This window comes from Drechmeria coniospora, chromosome 03, assembly GCF_001625195.1.
Source record: "Drechmeria coniospora strain ARSEF 6962 chromosome 03, whole genome shotgun sequence".
In the NCBI taxonomy this organism is placed as follows: Eukaryota; Fungi; Ascomycota; class Sordariomycetes; order Hypocreales; family Ophiocordycipitaceae; genus Drechmeria; species Drechmeria coniospora.
The window spans coordinates 7,624,103-7,639,885 of record NC_054391.1 but is presented as its reverse complement, the minus strand read 5'-3'; the positions used below and the strand labels follow the sequence as shown (position 1 = coordinate 7,639,885).

Genomic DNA, 15,783 nt, shown 5'->3' with positions numbered 1-15,783 from the left:
TTCTTGCTGGTGCCAAAGTACTTACTAAGTTGGCATCATATCTTCTACATGTAAGTAATATTAGATGCTTTGCTTGTGCTAGGTACTGGGTACTGGAACTTTAATATCCGTGCGGAGTACAGAGAACTCGGTATTCCGTTCAGTTAGTACGCCTTTCGCATGCGACTCGGTGCCTGTGCCTGCAGAGGTGAACATGAACGTGCACTTGCAGTACCGCAGTCCGTACAGCAATACAATAATTATTCCGGTCCGGGTAGATGTACTTACTTACAGCTGTACATGTGCATATGCATGCAAGGAGGTGCTGTGAGTATTATTAATGCACCAGTTCATCCGTAACTAGTATGTGCTAGGTGGTAGTTGTCCGCCCCTACTGCAAACTACAGCGAGATGTAAGTATGTAAGTACTCGTACGGAGTAATAATTACACCTGCTCTGTTCCCAGCAGCTAGGAATGACGATCCCCGCTCAGACCTGAGCGAAGGTGATGACTCCCAATCAGACCCCATGACCACCCCCAAGCGGTCCTTGACTAGTATTACCACCTGATCACCTGGAGGGCTTGATCCTGACGATTCCTGATTCGGTCAGCAGAATCAGCTGGATCCATTTGCAAATACCTCTCATGTAAGTACAGTAAACTCCATCTCTTCATGATGCCCCCCCCCAACTTGCAAGTACTGTATTACAGAACTGCTGCTACGGCGAGTCAATCGTGCGCATACTCCTACAATCGTCGAGGGACGCAGGTTGGTGCCTAGGTGCACATAGAGCTCCGTTTCTACGTTTGTAGGCGCCTCTAATGGGTATGTCAGGCTTACTTGGAGGTTCGTTCCTCCGTCGCCACCACGCAATAGCCATTCGTACATGTCATCTGTTGTCCTTGTCCTTGCCAGGGAGATACTCACAGCCAAACTCCCGGGTATGCTGGTACCACGCCAGGCCGAGTGCCGAAATTAGATCACTCATACGTGCAAGGTTACGACATTAACAAATAATATCAACACATCACTCACTACAGCATGAACGAGGTGTTGAAATATCATCCCCGGGTACGGTATAATCTTTGTAATGCGTACCAAAACGGGTACATTACAGCTCACATGAAGCCGACAATTCCGACTGCGTCATCCTGTGCTATTACTACTTTGCATTTGAGTGTACTCCGTACTCTGTACGAAGTGCAAGTACTTACTTGCATCATACTCGTGACCTGTCCAAGGTACTTGCAGTACCTACAAATACCTGCTCGTTGTACGGAGTTCATGTACATGTACGGAGTATATACTTACTAGTTACTGCAATTCTCCGTACTGTCCGAGTGAGCCATGGCTCGCTCGTACCAAATGCAGACCCTACCGAGGTATCTGTAGATGCGAGTACTTGTACGGAGTAATACTCTGTACAGTACCCCGTACTGATTACATTCATCATGCACTTGTGTATACATGTAATACTTGTACCTATTCCGTGACTAAGGAGCATGGCAAGTAAGTACATGAAAGTACAGTATACATCGAGTGTACATGTGCATGTTAGTTCATTCAAGGTTTGGTAACCAAAGGCGGTGTTCCTCCTTCTCCGCAGCGATCGCACTCCACTTAAGTCATGTCATCACCCAGCCGCCCCTCTTCACTTCGTCCCTCTCGCATCTCGCATCTGCCTGATTACGCGGCGAAGCACAACTTGAGCAGAGCCAGCACCTCCAAAACAGCACCCTCTACTTTATCCCACCCACCCCCATCTCACAGTCTACGTCTGTCCCTCCAAACCACCGACAAACTAAATCATCATCTATTCCAGTACCTGGCTCCTTCGGCTTATCGCCTCCCCGCCCCAGCCCGGTAAATCATCCCGTCAGCAACCATGCGTAGCAAGTTCAAGGACGAGCACCCCTTCGAGAAGCGCAAGGCCGAGGCCGAGCGCATCCGACAAAAATATGCCGATCGAATTCCCGTGAGTAGCATCCCTCGCGCCCCCTCGCACCTGTTTGAGGGGTCCGCAGAGAGGGCTTCACCGCCCTGCTCCGCGCGATTTGTTTCCATCCCCCCCCCGGCGACGCTCCCCTTGCTGACATTAGAATGAAACAGGTCATCTGCGAAAAGGTTGAGAAGAGTGACATTGCGACCATCGACAAGAAGAAATACCTGGTTCCGTCAGACTTGACTGTCGGCCAGTTCGTCTACGTCATCCGCAAGAGGATCAAGCTCTCTCCCGAGAAGGCCATCTTCATCTTCGTCGACGAGGTGCTGCCTCCCACGGCCGCTCTCATGAGCAGCATCTACGAGGAACACAAAGACGAGGATGGGTATGAACAAAATCACAACAGCCGACCGCCGTGGAACAGTACGTTAACCTGGTTACAGGTTTCTCTACATCACCTACTCCGGGGAGAACACCTTCGGGACTGCCTGAGGGTGTGCAGCATGCTCACCTTTCCGTGACAAGAATGATGACAAGCTGGCGTTCTGGTTATACAAGGACTGTGATTTCGGATGAAGGATTTTCGGCTCTGTGATTTCGCGCGCCCGGCGCGCACGCCTTTCCCTTCCGCGGTAGTTTGGGGTGGAATGGAATACAAGCAGGGAGATGGTCAAGCACTCAGTATGGAGAGCAACACGGAGAGCCGTCGAGTACACAGGCAGCTGCATGTTTGAACTGGCAATGCGATCGGACAATTTTGTTGATGAGAACAGTGCAGCGCTGATGTACCGCCCGCATCCCTCGAGACGGCGCAGCGCACGCCTCAAGCCTCAAACACTCCATGGAAACCCACTCCGATGTGTGTGATCTAATCGTAGAGAGGAGTAGCACTAGGGTCGCGTGAGAGTGAGTCAGGTAGAGGCATGGGATGGAGGTGATCATCACATCCAACGGGAGTGTCAGTCACACTGCCAGGCTAGTATCCTCTATCTCCAAGCACACGACGACCACGGAAAGCAATCCGTGTTGCTCGTGCAGGTGTGATGGCCAAGCACCTTGCTTAGTGCCTACTTCCGATTTTCGTTGCACGAATATCCGGCGTGCTGCTCTCATCGCGCCCGCTACGTTCCCAGTGCAGTCGATGGTCCCTCGAGAGCGTATTGTACCTGCTCTGGGCCACTTTGATGCTGGCACGATGCACCTGGCGTCAGGTGGCAATCACTCAGATGCGAGCGCATGCCATATTGCTGTTCTCACCGTTTACCTGTGCACCAATATGCCCTGGTGCGTAGTGAACGGTGGACTCCCTGCCTCGTGACCGTGCCTGCAGGCGACCTAGAGCCAGCACGCACGCTACGCACGCTACGCACGTATCCGACAAGTCAGCAATCAACCTACCAACGTGTCTGCCTGCATGCACCATTGTCATGAACTGGCTGGTGTTCAAATGCAGGGGCTCGAACCGTACGCGCTCCGCCAACCAACCACCAGCAGGACAGGGTCAGGCCACATTCCCTAAGCGCCTGCCTGCGATCCCATCGCCCAACGAAACCGTGTTACGACTTCAGCACATCGGTTGACCGACCAAATGTCACCGTATAGGGGGTTGAGGGTGCGAAGTGCTTGCGGGCCATGTGCGTCAGTCATCGCCCCCTGGACAATTGTCCTGGAACCGGATCCGCCAACGTCCATGGACACGAGAAGCTCCTCCTCGCCTAGACGATGTGATAGGCCACGAGCCACGAGCCACGAGCCATCGGGCGTTTCGCCGACCACAGTCCCAGCGGTGACACACCTCGATGGGAGCGCAGGGACTTGCTGGTCGTCTCCCAGATGTCCGAAATGTTAGAATATGCACAGGGTCCATGAGGGAACCTGCCGGGGCAAGTTGGTTGGCGTTTGATGCGATGCCTCACAAGCTCGTGAGCCTAGCAACTGCTCCTACAGTACCCTGCTGTTCCGAGCTCTTGTCGTCTAGCGAATGGCGCGCTTAGCTTTCCGTTGGACGGCAACGAGTTTACCGCAAGAGATTGTGTCCAAGTCTACTCAGTTTCTCCTGGCTGGGCTTACCCTGGCCGAGTGGCTGTTTCGCCATCAACACGGCGCCTAACGCGAGCTCGACCGCGGGTCGGCGGTTGCCAGATATCACGACGGTCTCTTCATCCGCGCTGCGATGTAGGCTCAAACATCGACGCCATTGGCAGGTCCGCGAAGTGACTTGGGCCTTTCATCCATTCGCCTACTGTGGCGGTCTAACTTTTGGGACTGGCCGTCCCCCCTTCCCTCTCTCCCCGGCCTCTCGCTCTTTGCTTTCACTACCGCGCGTTGTTCACGCCCAAGGGTTCATTATGCATCCACGACAATAGACTGCACCTTAACACTGTGTTCACTGTCCCCGCTTCTTTCATCTTGTTGGCTTCCTTCACCGGCCGGCCGACTGCGGGCTTGATGCACCTGCCAGCCGGCATTCCGTGTCCTGGGACCCGGCGTTTCGCTGCTCTCAAAGAGTGCACATCCGGCGAGCTTTCCGCATCCCTCGTTTACCTCTTCCATCGACGACGGATCGCCGATGACGCCACCCCCAAGAAAAGGCTCCGCGAAATCATCCAGGTTGCATCGATACATGCTCTCAATCAGAAAAGGCATACCGGCTCCCTCGCGAAAGCCCAACGCCGCAATGCCGTGCCCGGACGTCCCCGCAAGTCTCGAGCCGGACTCGAGCGGGATGTGCGAGAAACCCGTGGCACATCAGGCACGGATTGACACCGCACCGTCCGTCACGCCCTATCTCAACCTCCCCTCCCGCCTTTCTCAAGTGTGGATAAACCGTTGGACCGTACTCCTGCTCCTCGTCCTTGTCCGTGTCCTCCTTCTGATAGGGCAGCTCGACGACAACGTCGACGACGCCAGGGCCAAGGCACTCTCCGCCTGCACCAAGGTGGAGGATATCGGCAGTTCCATGGCTTCCATGCCTCATTACCTGTCGCGTGGCGTCAACGAGCTTGCTGCAGCCGGCATCGAACAAGCCGTCCATGCCATGGTCAAGGGGCTGGACCTCGTCATGCAGGGCGTCCAAGGCATCATCCTCTTCTACATCAACTTCCTGACGGCGACGTATGTCTGCCTCATCACCGCCATCGTTCACGGCAGCCTGGAAGCTGTCGCCTCCGTCACCGAGGACGCGGCCAAGGCGTTGAACAAGGTCATCGACGGCGCCGCCGGCGAGATCAAGGACATCTCTAGCGGCCTCGAGACCGCCGTGAAAAAGATCGCCGGCGGCATCCAAAAGTCCATCATCGGCCAGTTCACCCCCGAACTCCCCAAAATCGACTTCTCGAAGCCTCTCGACACGCTCCGGAGCTTCCATCTCAACGCCGACGACTTTGCCAAGGACGTCCGCCAGCTCAGCAAGGACCTCCCCGACTTTGACGGGGTGCAGAACCTCACCAAGCAAGCGATAGCCATCCCTTTCGACATTGCCCGCAGCGCTCTCGGCCAGAGTATGGGCACCTACAAGTTTGATCGGGATGCCTTCCCGCTCGCGCAAAAGCGGAAGCTCACCTTTTGCTCCGACAACGACAGGCTGAACGGCTTCTTCCTCAGTCTGTCCAGGCTTCTCCACAAAGCACGCATCGCCTTTGCCGTGCCGCTTTGCACCTTCGCCTTCGCCGCCATGATCCCGATGGCATGGTTTGAGGTTCGGCGCTGGCGACGGCAGCAGCAGCACGCCAAGCTGATTTCTCAGGGGCAATACGACCCGATGGATGTGGTGTATATCGTCTCGCGCCCCACGACCGCCACCTGCGGCATCAAGATCTCGTCCAGACTCGGCGAGAGGCGCCGGGTTCTCAGTCGGTGGTGTGTCGCCTACGCGACGTCCACGCCGGCCATCTTCGTCCTCTCTCTCGCCATGGCCGGCTTCTTTTCGTGCCTTTGCCAGGTCATACTCCTCAAGGCGGTTCAGAAGGAGGTCCCCGCACTGGCCAGCCAGATAGGGGGGTTCGCCGACGAGGTCATCGCGAGCCTCGACAAGGTCTCGAGCGAGTGGGCTGCCGGCGCCAACGGCGTCGTCAAGCGAGTCAACGACGACGTCAACAATGAGGTGCTCGCGTACGTCACTAACGCGACGGATGCGGTGAACCGCACGCTCAACGTCTTCCTCGATGGCATGGAGAAGGGACTGGAGACGGCGTTCAACGGAACGATCCTTCTTGGCCCCGTCAAGTCCGTGTTGCGCTGTGTCATTGGGATCAAGATCGAGAGCGTGCAGAAGGGCTTGACTTGGGTGCACGACCATGCCCATGTCGACTTTCCGCTCTTTGCCAATTCGACCTTCAGCCTTGGAGCAAAAGATTCCATTTCTGGGGACTCGGGACTTCACACGTTCCTGGCATCGCCATCGTCTGTCACGACGAATGAGGTCACCGGGGCCGTCGATCGCGTGACCGACTGGCTTCGCAACAACCTTGTAAAGGAGGCGCTCTTGTCGACCGGCATCCTCCTCGTCTATGTCATCGTCGTCCTGGTTGGCCTAACTAGGACGCTCATACGCCTAGCTGTCCCCGACAGTTCTCGCGCCCGAGGCGGCAACAGATGAGGAGCGGCGCAACATGGATTGAGGGCTGGCCCCGTTTCAGGCCCTCAAACTGCGCCGAACTCAGTGGAGGAGGGTGGCCATGGGGTGTCGGCGTGGCAGCGGCACATGGGAAGATGGTCCATCATGTCTGGCAGTCACCACACCTGGGTACACACGCCCGCCAGAGGACCTCGAGCGAACGCCGTGCGGCACACCTTGGCGAAATCTTGCGAAAGGACTGCGAACCGAAGAAGAGGGACAGGCGGGCTTGCATGCGATGTGAAGGGGCGAAGAACTCGTGACGAACGGGGACTGACGTCTCGCAGCAGCAAGCCGGCGTTGCGATTTCGGGTCTTGGTGGACAACGATTGATACGATGAGGGCAAGTACGTGCCGTGCCCATCCATGCCCCCCCCCCCCCGAGTTGAAAGGGTTGAGGGAATTGCACTCGGAGGCACAGGGACTGCGGGTGGAATTTCTCGATGTGTCGTGGACAATTCATTGTAGACTGGCTGGTGGTGTGGGATGAGAACTTAAGCAGTAGTTTGAGCTCGACTACAAACGTAATAGGATTGGCACCAGTTCGCGGGGAGCCCTTGATCATAACGTGCACACGTACGCGATATTGGTGTAAGAAATAAGCCATCTCGCCTCGACGGGTTGAATCACCATCATGGTGGTGCTGTTTTGGGCAGTTCCGTGAATGTGGGGTGAGCTACGGGGGCAGGATGCAGGTGACGACAATGTGCATTAATAACCTCCCGCACGTACTTACTCCGCTGCTCAAAGTACAGTACATTTCTGAGCCTACTTCCTGAATAGTTAGTAATACAAGTACTCCGTACTCCATATACTTATGTGCAGATAATACTCGAAGTCGTCCCGGTAGTGAGGATGCCAAAAACTGATGCCGAGTCCGCACTGGCACAATGTACCTCCACTTACAACTAATTACGGTGCTTGTACTTTCAAGTACCTAAGGCACTCACTCACTGTACGGAGTACAAGTAATACATACTACGTACATGTACAGGTACTTATTGTACGGTCGGTATGGCAGGTTGCGAGGCCAGGTATTCCGTGCTCCGAGCTCCGTAGCACTACCGATGCATGTACAAGTACTGCCGCAAATTTGATGGCGGGGCTTCTATTTCCGATGCGGACCTTCACCAGCAACTTTGCACCTTATAACTACTTAAGTAGTCATAGGCGCCCAGCACACCGCATAACGTTTTCTACCTCTGCTCGGACACCGAACACACCACACTGCAGGCAACTCACACGTGTATTCGCCATGGAAGCCATCAAGCGGACCTTCAGCCGCTGCAAGGCGCAGAGCAGGGTCAGTGACGGCAACCCGCACAAGCGGTCTTGGATCTGCTGGCAAGGCGTAGGCAAGGCTGACATGCCCAATTCTCCCTCCACCACAGGCTGCACTCGTCACCTATGTCACGGCTGGCTTCCCGCGTCCGGAAGATACGCCTGGAATACTGGTGGCGATGGAGAAGGGAGGAGCTGGTACGTCCCTCCGCCGCCGCCCCGCCCCGACGATGGATGGCTCGCTGACCATGGAGGGGCGCATTTGTCGCAACAGATGTGATCGAGCTCGGCGTTCCCTTCACCGACCCTATTGCCGATGGGCCAACAATTCAGACTGCCAATACTGTAAGGGCACAAATGAGCCGCAATCCAGAACCTCCGCCCCAGAACCGCGCAGCCGGCTGCTGACCCAGTGGCAGGTTGCCCTGGAACATGCCGTCACGATCGAGTCGACGCTGGGTATGGTCAAGAAGGCGAGGGAAATTGGCTTGAAGGCCCCCGTCATGCTCATGGGCTACTACAACCCCCTACTCAGCTACGGAGATGAACGACTGCTGCGGGACTGTCAGGCAGCTGGTGTTAACGGCTTTATCGTCGTCGACCTCCCGCCCGAGGAAGCCGTTTCCTTCCGGAAGCTCTGTGTACGAGGAGAGTGAGTGTTTGGTCTTCTCTCCCTTCCTTTGCATTCCGTCTCCTGGCCTTTATTTGCGATGGTGCGGAGGACAATACGTCTTCGCAGCCGGTTTGGCACGAACCTGCTCTGATCTCGACCACAGTCTGTCATACGTCCCCCTCATCGCACCTGCAACCTCGGACGCTCGGATGAAGCTTCTTTGCCAACTGGCCGACTCGTTCATTTACGTCGTCTCCCGCCAGGGCGTGACGGGCGCTCAAGGAACACTAAACGCCAAGCTTCCTGAGCTGGTCGATCGTGTCAAGAAGTATAGCGGCAACAAACCGGCGGTCGTCGGGTTTGGGGTCAGCACCCATGAGCACTTCCAAAGCGTCGGCGCCATTGCCGACGGCGTCGTCGTTGGCAGCCAAATCATCACCACGCTTCAGAATGCCGCCGCTGGTCAGGGGGCAAGCGAGGTGGAGAAGTACTGCGCCTACCTCTGCGGCCGCGATGGATTTGCGCAGAAAAATGCCGCGCAGGTGACCCGTGGTGACGATGAGACAGCCGATGCCGCCTTGCCCCTTGCAGACCGAATCACGGCCGAGCAGGACAGCGCGTTGGTTGCCCAGCTCGCCTCCCTGCATGGCAAGATCCCGGCGCGGTTCGGAGAGTTTGGCGGCCAGTATGTTCCCGAAAGTCTGATGGACTGCCTTTCGGAGCTCGAGGACGGCTTCAACAAGATCAAGGACGACCCGGACTTCTGGGAGGAGTACCGCTCGTACTACGATTACATGGGACGACCTTCACGCCTGCACTTAGCTGAACGCCTGACCGATCACGCTGGAGGCGCGAGAATCTGGCTGAAGAGAGAGGATCTCAACCACACCGGCAGTCACAAGATCAACAACGCTTTGGGCCAGCTTCTGCTCGCGAAAAGGCTTGGAAAGACCAAGATCATCGCGGAGACGGGAGCTGGCCAGCACGGCGTTGCCACTGCCACTGTTTGCGCCAAGTTTGGAATGGAATGCACCGTCTACATGGGCGCCGTATGTGGAAGCGTAAAGGAAGCCCTCCTCCGCGGAATTCTTGCTGACGAGTGAACAGGAGGATGTCCGCCGGCAGGCGCTTAACGTGTTCCGGATGAGGCTTCTCGGAGCCAAGGTGGTCGCCGTCGAGGCCGGAAGCAAAACCCTTCGCGATGCCGTCAACGAGGCTCTTCGTGCCTGGGTTGTCGATCTGGACACCACCCACTATATTATTGGTTCGGCGATCGGGCCTCACCCTTTCCCGACCATTGTCCGTACGTTCCAATCCGTCATCGGCGACGAAAGCAAGAAGCAGATGTTGGAACAGTGCGGCAAGCTGCCCGACGCAGTTGTTGCCTGTGTCGGTGGCGGAAGCAACGCCGTCGGCATGTTCTACCCCTTCGCCAACGACCCTGGCGTGAAGCTCCTGGGTGTCGAAGCCGGCGGTGACGGCGTGGATACCGCGAGACACAGTGCCACGCTGTCGGGTGGAACCAAGGGTGTTCTTCACGGCGTCAGGACGTATGTGTTGCAGGATAAGAACGGCCAGATATCGGACACGCACTCCGTATCGGCGGGCCTCGACTACCCCGGCGTGGGCCCGGAGTTGAGCTCGTGGAAAGACACCGGGCGAGCCGAGTTCATCGCCGCCACCGACGGAGAGGCCTTCCAAGGCTTCAGGCTCTTGAGCCAGCTCGAGGGTATTATCCCGGCACTCGAGTCCGCCCATGGCATCCACGGCGCCATTGAACTGGCCAAGAAGATGCAGAAGGACAAGGATATCATCATCTGTCTGAGCGGCCGAGGTGACAAGGATGTGCAGAGCGTGGCCGACGAGCTGCCCAAGTTGGGACCTGAGATCGGATGGGACTTGCGGTTTTGAGACGAGTACATCGCACACGAATACGTCTGCCCGAGCGCTCCTACTCCGGCCGGCTACGTGAGATGAGGCAAAAAAAAAACTCAAGGTGGACGGGGAGGTGGGTGTGAGCCGACGTGGGCGAGACTTCCGCGTGTGCGGTCCATCCGCCTCGGATCGTCTGCATCTTGTACATTACTTTTGTTTTGGGAGACCTTCGTTGGAGGACAAGAGATGTAGATACATGAATGACTTACGCTCCCATAGGCCGGCTTGCCATCTCAGTTTCGCCGCTGGCTGCCTCCGTAGCGTCAAATTCTTGCAAGAGCCGCTCCTCCGCCTCGTCAGAAAGCTCCTCGACACCCTCGAGGTCGCCAAGCGCGTCGTCGCCTAGGACGAAGGCATCTGCCAAGGCGTCGTCGAAGCCATCCAGCGTGGCCCGGCTGCGCGTGCTCAGAGGTCCTGGGGTTGCATAGTCGAGGGCGTACTGAATCACGTCGTCGCGGTCCACGACCTCCTTGGGCTCCAGGCCGAGGGCGACCCTCTCGTCGTTAAAGCGCTCCTGAACGGCTCGAGTCTGCATAAGCAGCCACCTCAAGTTCCAGCCTCCGGGCCCAAGCTCCTTGATGCGAGCAGGTTTACTCTTGAGGAGGTAGTTGTCGATGCCGCCCTCGCGGCGGATGGTCTTGAGCACGCGGAGTGTGAGGCGGGTCTTGACGCGGGCGCCGAGGGACGGAGAGTAAAAGGCCTTGACGTGGACGTTGGGACGCCAGAAGCGGCGCGATTTGTTGCCATGCTTCTCGGCGACGTTGTTGCCGAAACGGATGCGGGCAGTGCCGTAGAGGCCACGGTTGGACTGCTTGTAGACGCGGCGTTCGCCGTAGGGATAGGGTGGGATGAGGTTGGATGGAAGGCGGTGCGGCTTGATGGTCTTGGTTTGGGTGGGCGCAGTCGTGGAGAAGGTATGCTGCTGTAGGACACGGGCAGGGGAGGGGGTGCCGCGAGCCACGAGGAGGTTTATGGCCGAGCGCCATAGCGGGTTCATGGCCATCGGCAGCGGCATCATGCCGTCGTCGTCGTGTCCGGTATCGTATCTGCAATCACATTCGACGCTGCGGCTGTCATGACCCCGGCATGGGTGGCAATGGGGCACAGTCGAGACACCTGCGTGGGGAGGGAGTTGCTGCTGTCGTCGGCCTTGTCGGCGGTAGTGGCTTGAGATTTTTTGTTGGAGCTACAACTCCTTACATAATGAAGGCCTCGTAGCTCTAGTGTGATTATGGAGAAATTGTAAGTACTTGGTAAGAATAGCACTATTAAGTACTCCGTAGTTGCTACGATTTGGGCTTGTACAGAGAACTTACTCCGTACTCCATACTCCACACTGTGCTGTAATTACTCCGTACTTGTACAAGTAAGTAAGTACACTTGCAAGTACTGAAGTACATGTAAACCCAACTTCTCCGTAATGCAGTATCGTACGGAGTGCTCCGTACGAGTAAAACTCCGTACTGTACTCCGTTCGTGAACACGTTCTCCACCAATACTACTGGTACAAGTACTCCATGTGCTTGTACTTACGGAGTATTACTGCGTAATACCACAGGTTATATTACAGCAATACTCCGTACTCTGAACAATACTGTACTGTAGTTCACATTCTACTCCGTACTGTACTCCGTGCTGTACACTTCATCTAAGCACATCATGTGACTCCGTGCATGTTTCGTGATGCACCCACTTCCGCATTGCCTCCTTCACACAATCATTGCATAGTGCAGATAAGCAGGATGCCGCTGCCGCCCATCGATTCCAAAGTCTTGCAGGAAAACCCTGGGTTTGCAAAACTTTATTCCACACTCACAAACGTCATCTTGCATCCCGATGGCTCGACAGCACACATTCCGGCGCTGAGGGAGCGCGCTGTCGTCCAGGAGGTGCGTGGTGAATCAAACATCGTCATGCCACTGCCGCTCGACCATCTCTGACACGCAAGCAGGAGCTCCACAGTCACCGCCTCAGGGCGGCAAGCCATCACCTCATTGAGTGCGCCATTGGCACAGCTGCGCCTCCGGTACCGAATCCCCGAGGTCCGCGGCCGTCAAGCCAGCCGGAGCGGCACCACCAGTGGCGAGACGGGCGCGACCTTCCCGAGCTGCCCGAGCCACTCCTTGACCTCCTTCTCATGCTTACTGCTCTCCTGGGAGCGGCCGATTCGCTGTCATACGATTCCGTTGAGCTGCTTCTGTCTTCTCCGCCCCTCTCTGATCTCGAATCCCTACTCCCAGATCTCACCGCGCTGATCTCGTCGTCCCTACATGCCTCAGCTCTCAGCCTGGCCCAGCTCGCCTTTACTTCGACCAACCAACCCCGCCAGAATCAGATCATACCCTCTCTGCCGGGGTGTCATGCGGCCCTGCAACAGACGCACTCAAATGCACAGCACAGCCTCACGAAGGCCCATCTCCGTGCACTTTCCACCTGCAGAAGCCTCCTCGGCGTCTACACGCAATGCCTCACAAGCCTCACTCGATCCCTCGAGGCCAAGCATGGGGTCATTGCCCGGAGTCTTGGGCTCCGCGCCTCTAATGTTTCCCTCCTCGCTCAACACACGGTTGTCGAAGCCAAAAATGCCTATACAACCCTCGGAAGCGAACTCTACTCGCCCGAGGCCATGGCCGCACTTCAAAACTATGCTGCCTACTTGAACAAAGCCAAGGCACAGGTGTCGAGGCGCCTGCGTAGTCTGCAAGCCGAGCTTGAGAAGCTGAGCGCTGGGGCACCTCGCGACGAGAAGATAGGGAAGACGGCGTAGTTGGCCAACGTGCTTCGTGAATTGGGCAGGCAGACGGATGGATGGATCATTGGCGAAGGATCCGAGCTAACTGCGAATCACCAACAGCTGCGAGATGGGGGTCTCCCCTCGAAGCTAACCCAGCGCACTACGAGTGTTCCTTGCTTAGGGCACACAGGACACGCCTGGTCTATTAGAGTAATAGTACAATCCATGGTGGACAACAAAGCCTGCAAAGACCGAGATCCATCCAGCTGTGTACATCCCGCGGCTGACGCAAAGGAAAACAACTCGCAGGAAATTTCTTACGCCATTTATTCGCACGATGCGAGTTTGTGCGAGGACCGACTTTCTTGGTGTGTGCGAGACTACCGCCGCTTAGCCCTTGACTTTGAAGATGGCCTCGGCGAGACGGCCGACGTTGTCGGAGGTGATTCCGGCGACTGAAATACGACCGTCCTTGGTGGCGTAGACGGAGAACTCCTTCGCCAGTTTGTCCATCTCGTCAGCAGTCAAGCCAGTGTACGCAAACATGCCGATCTGGTTGGTGATGTGAGACCAATCATGCTTGGAGCCGAGCTTCTCGAGATTGTCCTTGAGAAGAGCGCGCATGGTGATGATGCGGTCGGCCATCTCCTTGACTTCGGCGAGCCATTGCTGGTACAGCCTCGGGCTGCTGAGGATCTTGGTCGCGATGCGGGCACCGTGGATGGGAGGGTTGGAGTACATCGGTCGGATAAGGATCTTGAGCTGCGAGTCGACGCGTTTCCTTTCCGCCTGATCCGCACATACGAGCGAGAAGGCTCCGACGCGCTCGCCGTAGAGACCCTGAAGGGGCTGTGTCAGAACGCACCCCGCCAACGCAGCTGGGGAGGAAACTCACCATGTTCTTCGCAAACGACTGGCACAGAGCAATCTGGTGGCCCTCCTGGACGAAATGGCGGACGGCGAAAGCATCTTTGTCGGTGTCGCCGCTAGCGAAGCCCTGATACGCCATGTCGAAGAAGGCAAAGTGTCCCTGCTTCTTGACGATGCGGGAGACCTCCCTCCACTGCTCGGGGGTCGGGTCGACGCCGGTGGGATTGTGGGCACAGGCGTGGAAGAGGAAGGCACTTCCCTGAGGCGCGGCCTCGAGATCCGCCACCATGCCTTCGAAGTCGAGACCGATTGTCTTCTTGTTGTAGTAGCGATAGGGCTGAACCTTGAGGCCGGCATCGGTGAAGACGGCCTTGTGATTGGCCCATGAAGGCGTCGGAATGAATATCTTCTTGTCGCCGGAGTAGAAGCGTTCGAGGAAGGCTCCGCCGATGCGGAGGGCGCCCGTACCGGATATGGACTGTGTGATGGCGATGCGGTCGAGAGCCGGCGAATCGGAGCCATATGCGAGCTTGGCCGCGAGAGGAGGGAACTCGGCGACGCCAGTGATGCCTGCGTACTCTTTGTTCAGATTGTCTTCGATGACCATGCGTTCCGCCTCCCGAACGGAGGGGAGAACGTAGGGCTTTCCCTTGTCATCACGGTACGCGCCGACACCTAGGGAAAGGGACGGATGCTGCGTCAGCCATGCAGCAGTAGACTCGCGAGGGAAAGATTGACAGTCAGCCGCATACCCAGGTTGATCTTCTTGTCGAACTTGTCGGCCTTGAAGGCTTCGGTAATTCCTGGACCAAGTTTGTTGAGTTAGAATCAGGCAGGGCCAATCATTCGCCGGCGAGAGGGAAGACGACGGGTCACTCACCCAGAATAGCCTGCGGCCGTGCGCCATCATCAGCGGGAGCTCCGCCTTACCGAAAGGCGGAAGCTTGAACTGCATCTTGGGCTCAACTCACATCCTACAGCGCGCCACAAGGTTAACATGGGAAACTGAAGCGAGAGGCACGAGCAATCGTTACGTACAGGGGGACCTTGGGGCACGTTGCTCCACGTCGACGCCGCCCGGATGGCAGCTGTATTGAAGGTGGCCGCCTGGTGACGGGCAGCTTGCCGGCTGATGGCGACACGCAAGGAGGATAGCATTGTGACGAGGGAGAGCTTGCTGGAAGGCGAGCAGAGGGGTAGAGATGGTCAATGTACGTTGTTGTTTGCCTACAAACGAGGGATGCGGTGGTGAAATGAATTGGAACCAGCGGGCTCCGAAATCTTGCCAAGAAAAGTAAGACAAAATGAGCTTTGCCTGCTGTGCTGCGCTGCTGCTACATGTGCCGCGGTAAAGGCACACGGATTCCGAGCAGTTCTTATGTAAGCAGCGCAAGCTCCCAGGCAATTGTCGAGCTGCATCCCGCGCTATGCAGCCAGCATCCAAGGGGAGCGGATCGTGTGACAGTACTATTCCCATCGAGTTCAATGACGCACATGTAGTATCTACACGGAGGGATATTTCTCGTATTTTTTTTGCAAGCGGTCTATGCATCGTATCGTCCAAGCAGGCAGCGGTTTTCATCCCTTCATTTATGCTATTATATATGCAACATCAAAAGGTACTTACATCCGCAGGAATACATATGCACCTTTTTTTCTTCTGCAGCTTCCCGGGTATCATCGACCAATTATCTGCAGCGTCTTTGAATTTGGTCACGGCCCATGTTTTCAGGAACTTTCAAACCAACCGTGATTGGCATGTCTTGGTTCAAGGAGTTTTGCGACTTCATCTGACAACTCTTGCTTTGCATG

At 56.5% G+C, this 15,783-nt stretch overlaps 6 protein-coding genes across 6 annotated transcripts; 4 read left to right on the top strand and 2 right to left on the bottom strand.

The window, feature by feature from the left end:
* Positions 1 to 1,866: 1,866 nt before the first annotated feature.
* DCS_07856 (microtubule-associated protein) lies at positions 1,867 to 2,415 on the top strand (the record flags this gene model as incomplete). The annotated part of the gene is made up of 3 exons (XM_040805139.1): positions 1,867 to 1,956; positions 2,091 to 2,308; positions 2,367 to 2,415. 3 exons carry the CDS (start codon positions 1,867 to 1,869, stop codon positions 2,413 to 2,415), a joined length of 357 nt encoding a protein of 118 aa, XP_040655243.1.
* Positions 2,416 to 4,600: 2,185 nt separating this feature from the next.
* On the top strand, positions 4,601 to 6,520 carry DCS_07855 (uncharacterized protein; the record flags this gene model as incomplete). The annotated part of the gene is made up of 1 exon (XM_040805138.1): positions 4,601 to 6,520. The coding sequence occupies one exon, from the start codon at positions 4,601 to 4,603 to the stop codon at positions 6,518 to 6,520; it is 1,920 nt and encodes a 639-aa protein (XP_040655242.1).
* A 1,273-nt stretch (positions 6,521 to 7,793) lies between these two features.
* On the top strand, positions 7,794 to 10,343 carry DCS_07854 (putative tryptophan synthase; the record flags this gene model as incomplete). Its single annotated transcript, XM_040805137.1, has 5 exons — positions 7,794 to 8,017; positions 8,074 to 8,164; positions 8,239 to 8,471; positions 8,596 to 9,481; positions 9,540 to 10,343. The coding sequence occupies 5 exons, from the start codon at positions 7,794 to 7,796 to the stop codon at positions 10,341 to 10,343; spliced, it is 2,238 nt and encodes a 745-aa protein (XP_040655241.1).
* Positions 10,344 to 10,572: 229 nt separating this feature from the next.
* DCS_07853 (50S ribosomal protein L24) lies at positions 10,573 to 11,385 on the bottom strand (the record flags this gene model as incomplete). The annotated part of the gene is made up of 1 exon (XM_040805136.1): positions 10,573 to 11,385. The coding sequence occupies one exon, from the start codon at positions 11,383 to 11,385 to the stop codon at positions 10,573 to 10,575; it is 813 nt and encodes a 270-aa protein (XP_040655240.1).
* Positions 11,386 to 12,109: 724 nt separating this feature from the next.
* On the top strand, positions 12,110 to 13,134 carry DCS_07852 (uncharacterized protein; the record flags this gene model as incomplete). Its single annotated transcript, XM_040805135.1, has 2 exons — positions 12,110 to 12,256; positions 12,319 to 13,134. 2 exons carry the CDS (start codon positions 12,110 to 12,112, stop codon positions 13,132 to 13,134), a joined length of 963 nt encoding a protein of 320 aa, XP_040655239.1.
* A 357-nt stretch (positions 13,135 to 13,491) lies between these two features.
* On the bottom strand, positions 13,492 to 15,129 carry DCS_07851 (putative aspartate aminotransferase; the record flags this gene model as incomplete). The annotated part of the gene is made up of 5 exons (XM_040805134.1): positions 13,492 to 13,941; positions 13,997 to 14,646; positions 14,724 to 14,774; positions 14,852 to 14,861; positions 15,010 to 15,129. The coding sequence occupies 5 exons, from the start codon at positions 15,127 to 15,129 to the stop codon at positions 13,492 to 13,494; spliced, it is 1,281 nt and encodes a 426-aa protein (XP_040655238.1).
* Positions 15,130 to 15,783: the final 654 nt, after the last annotated feature.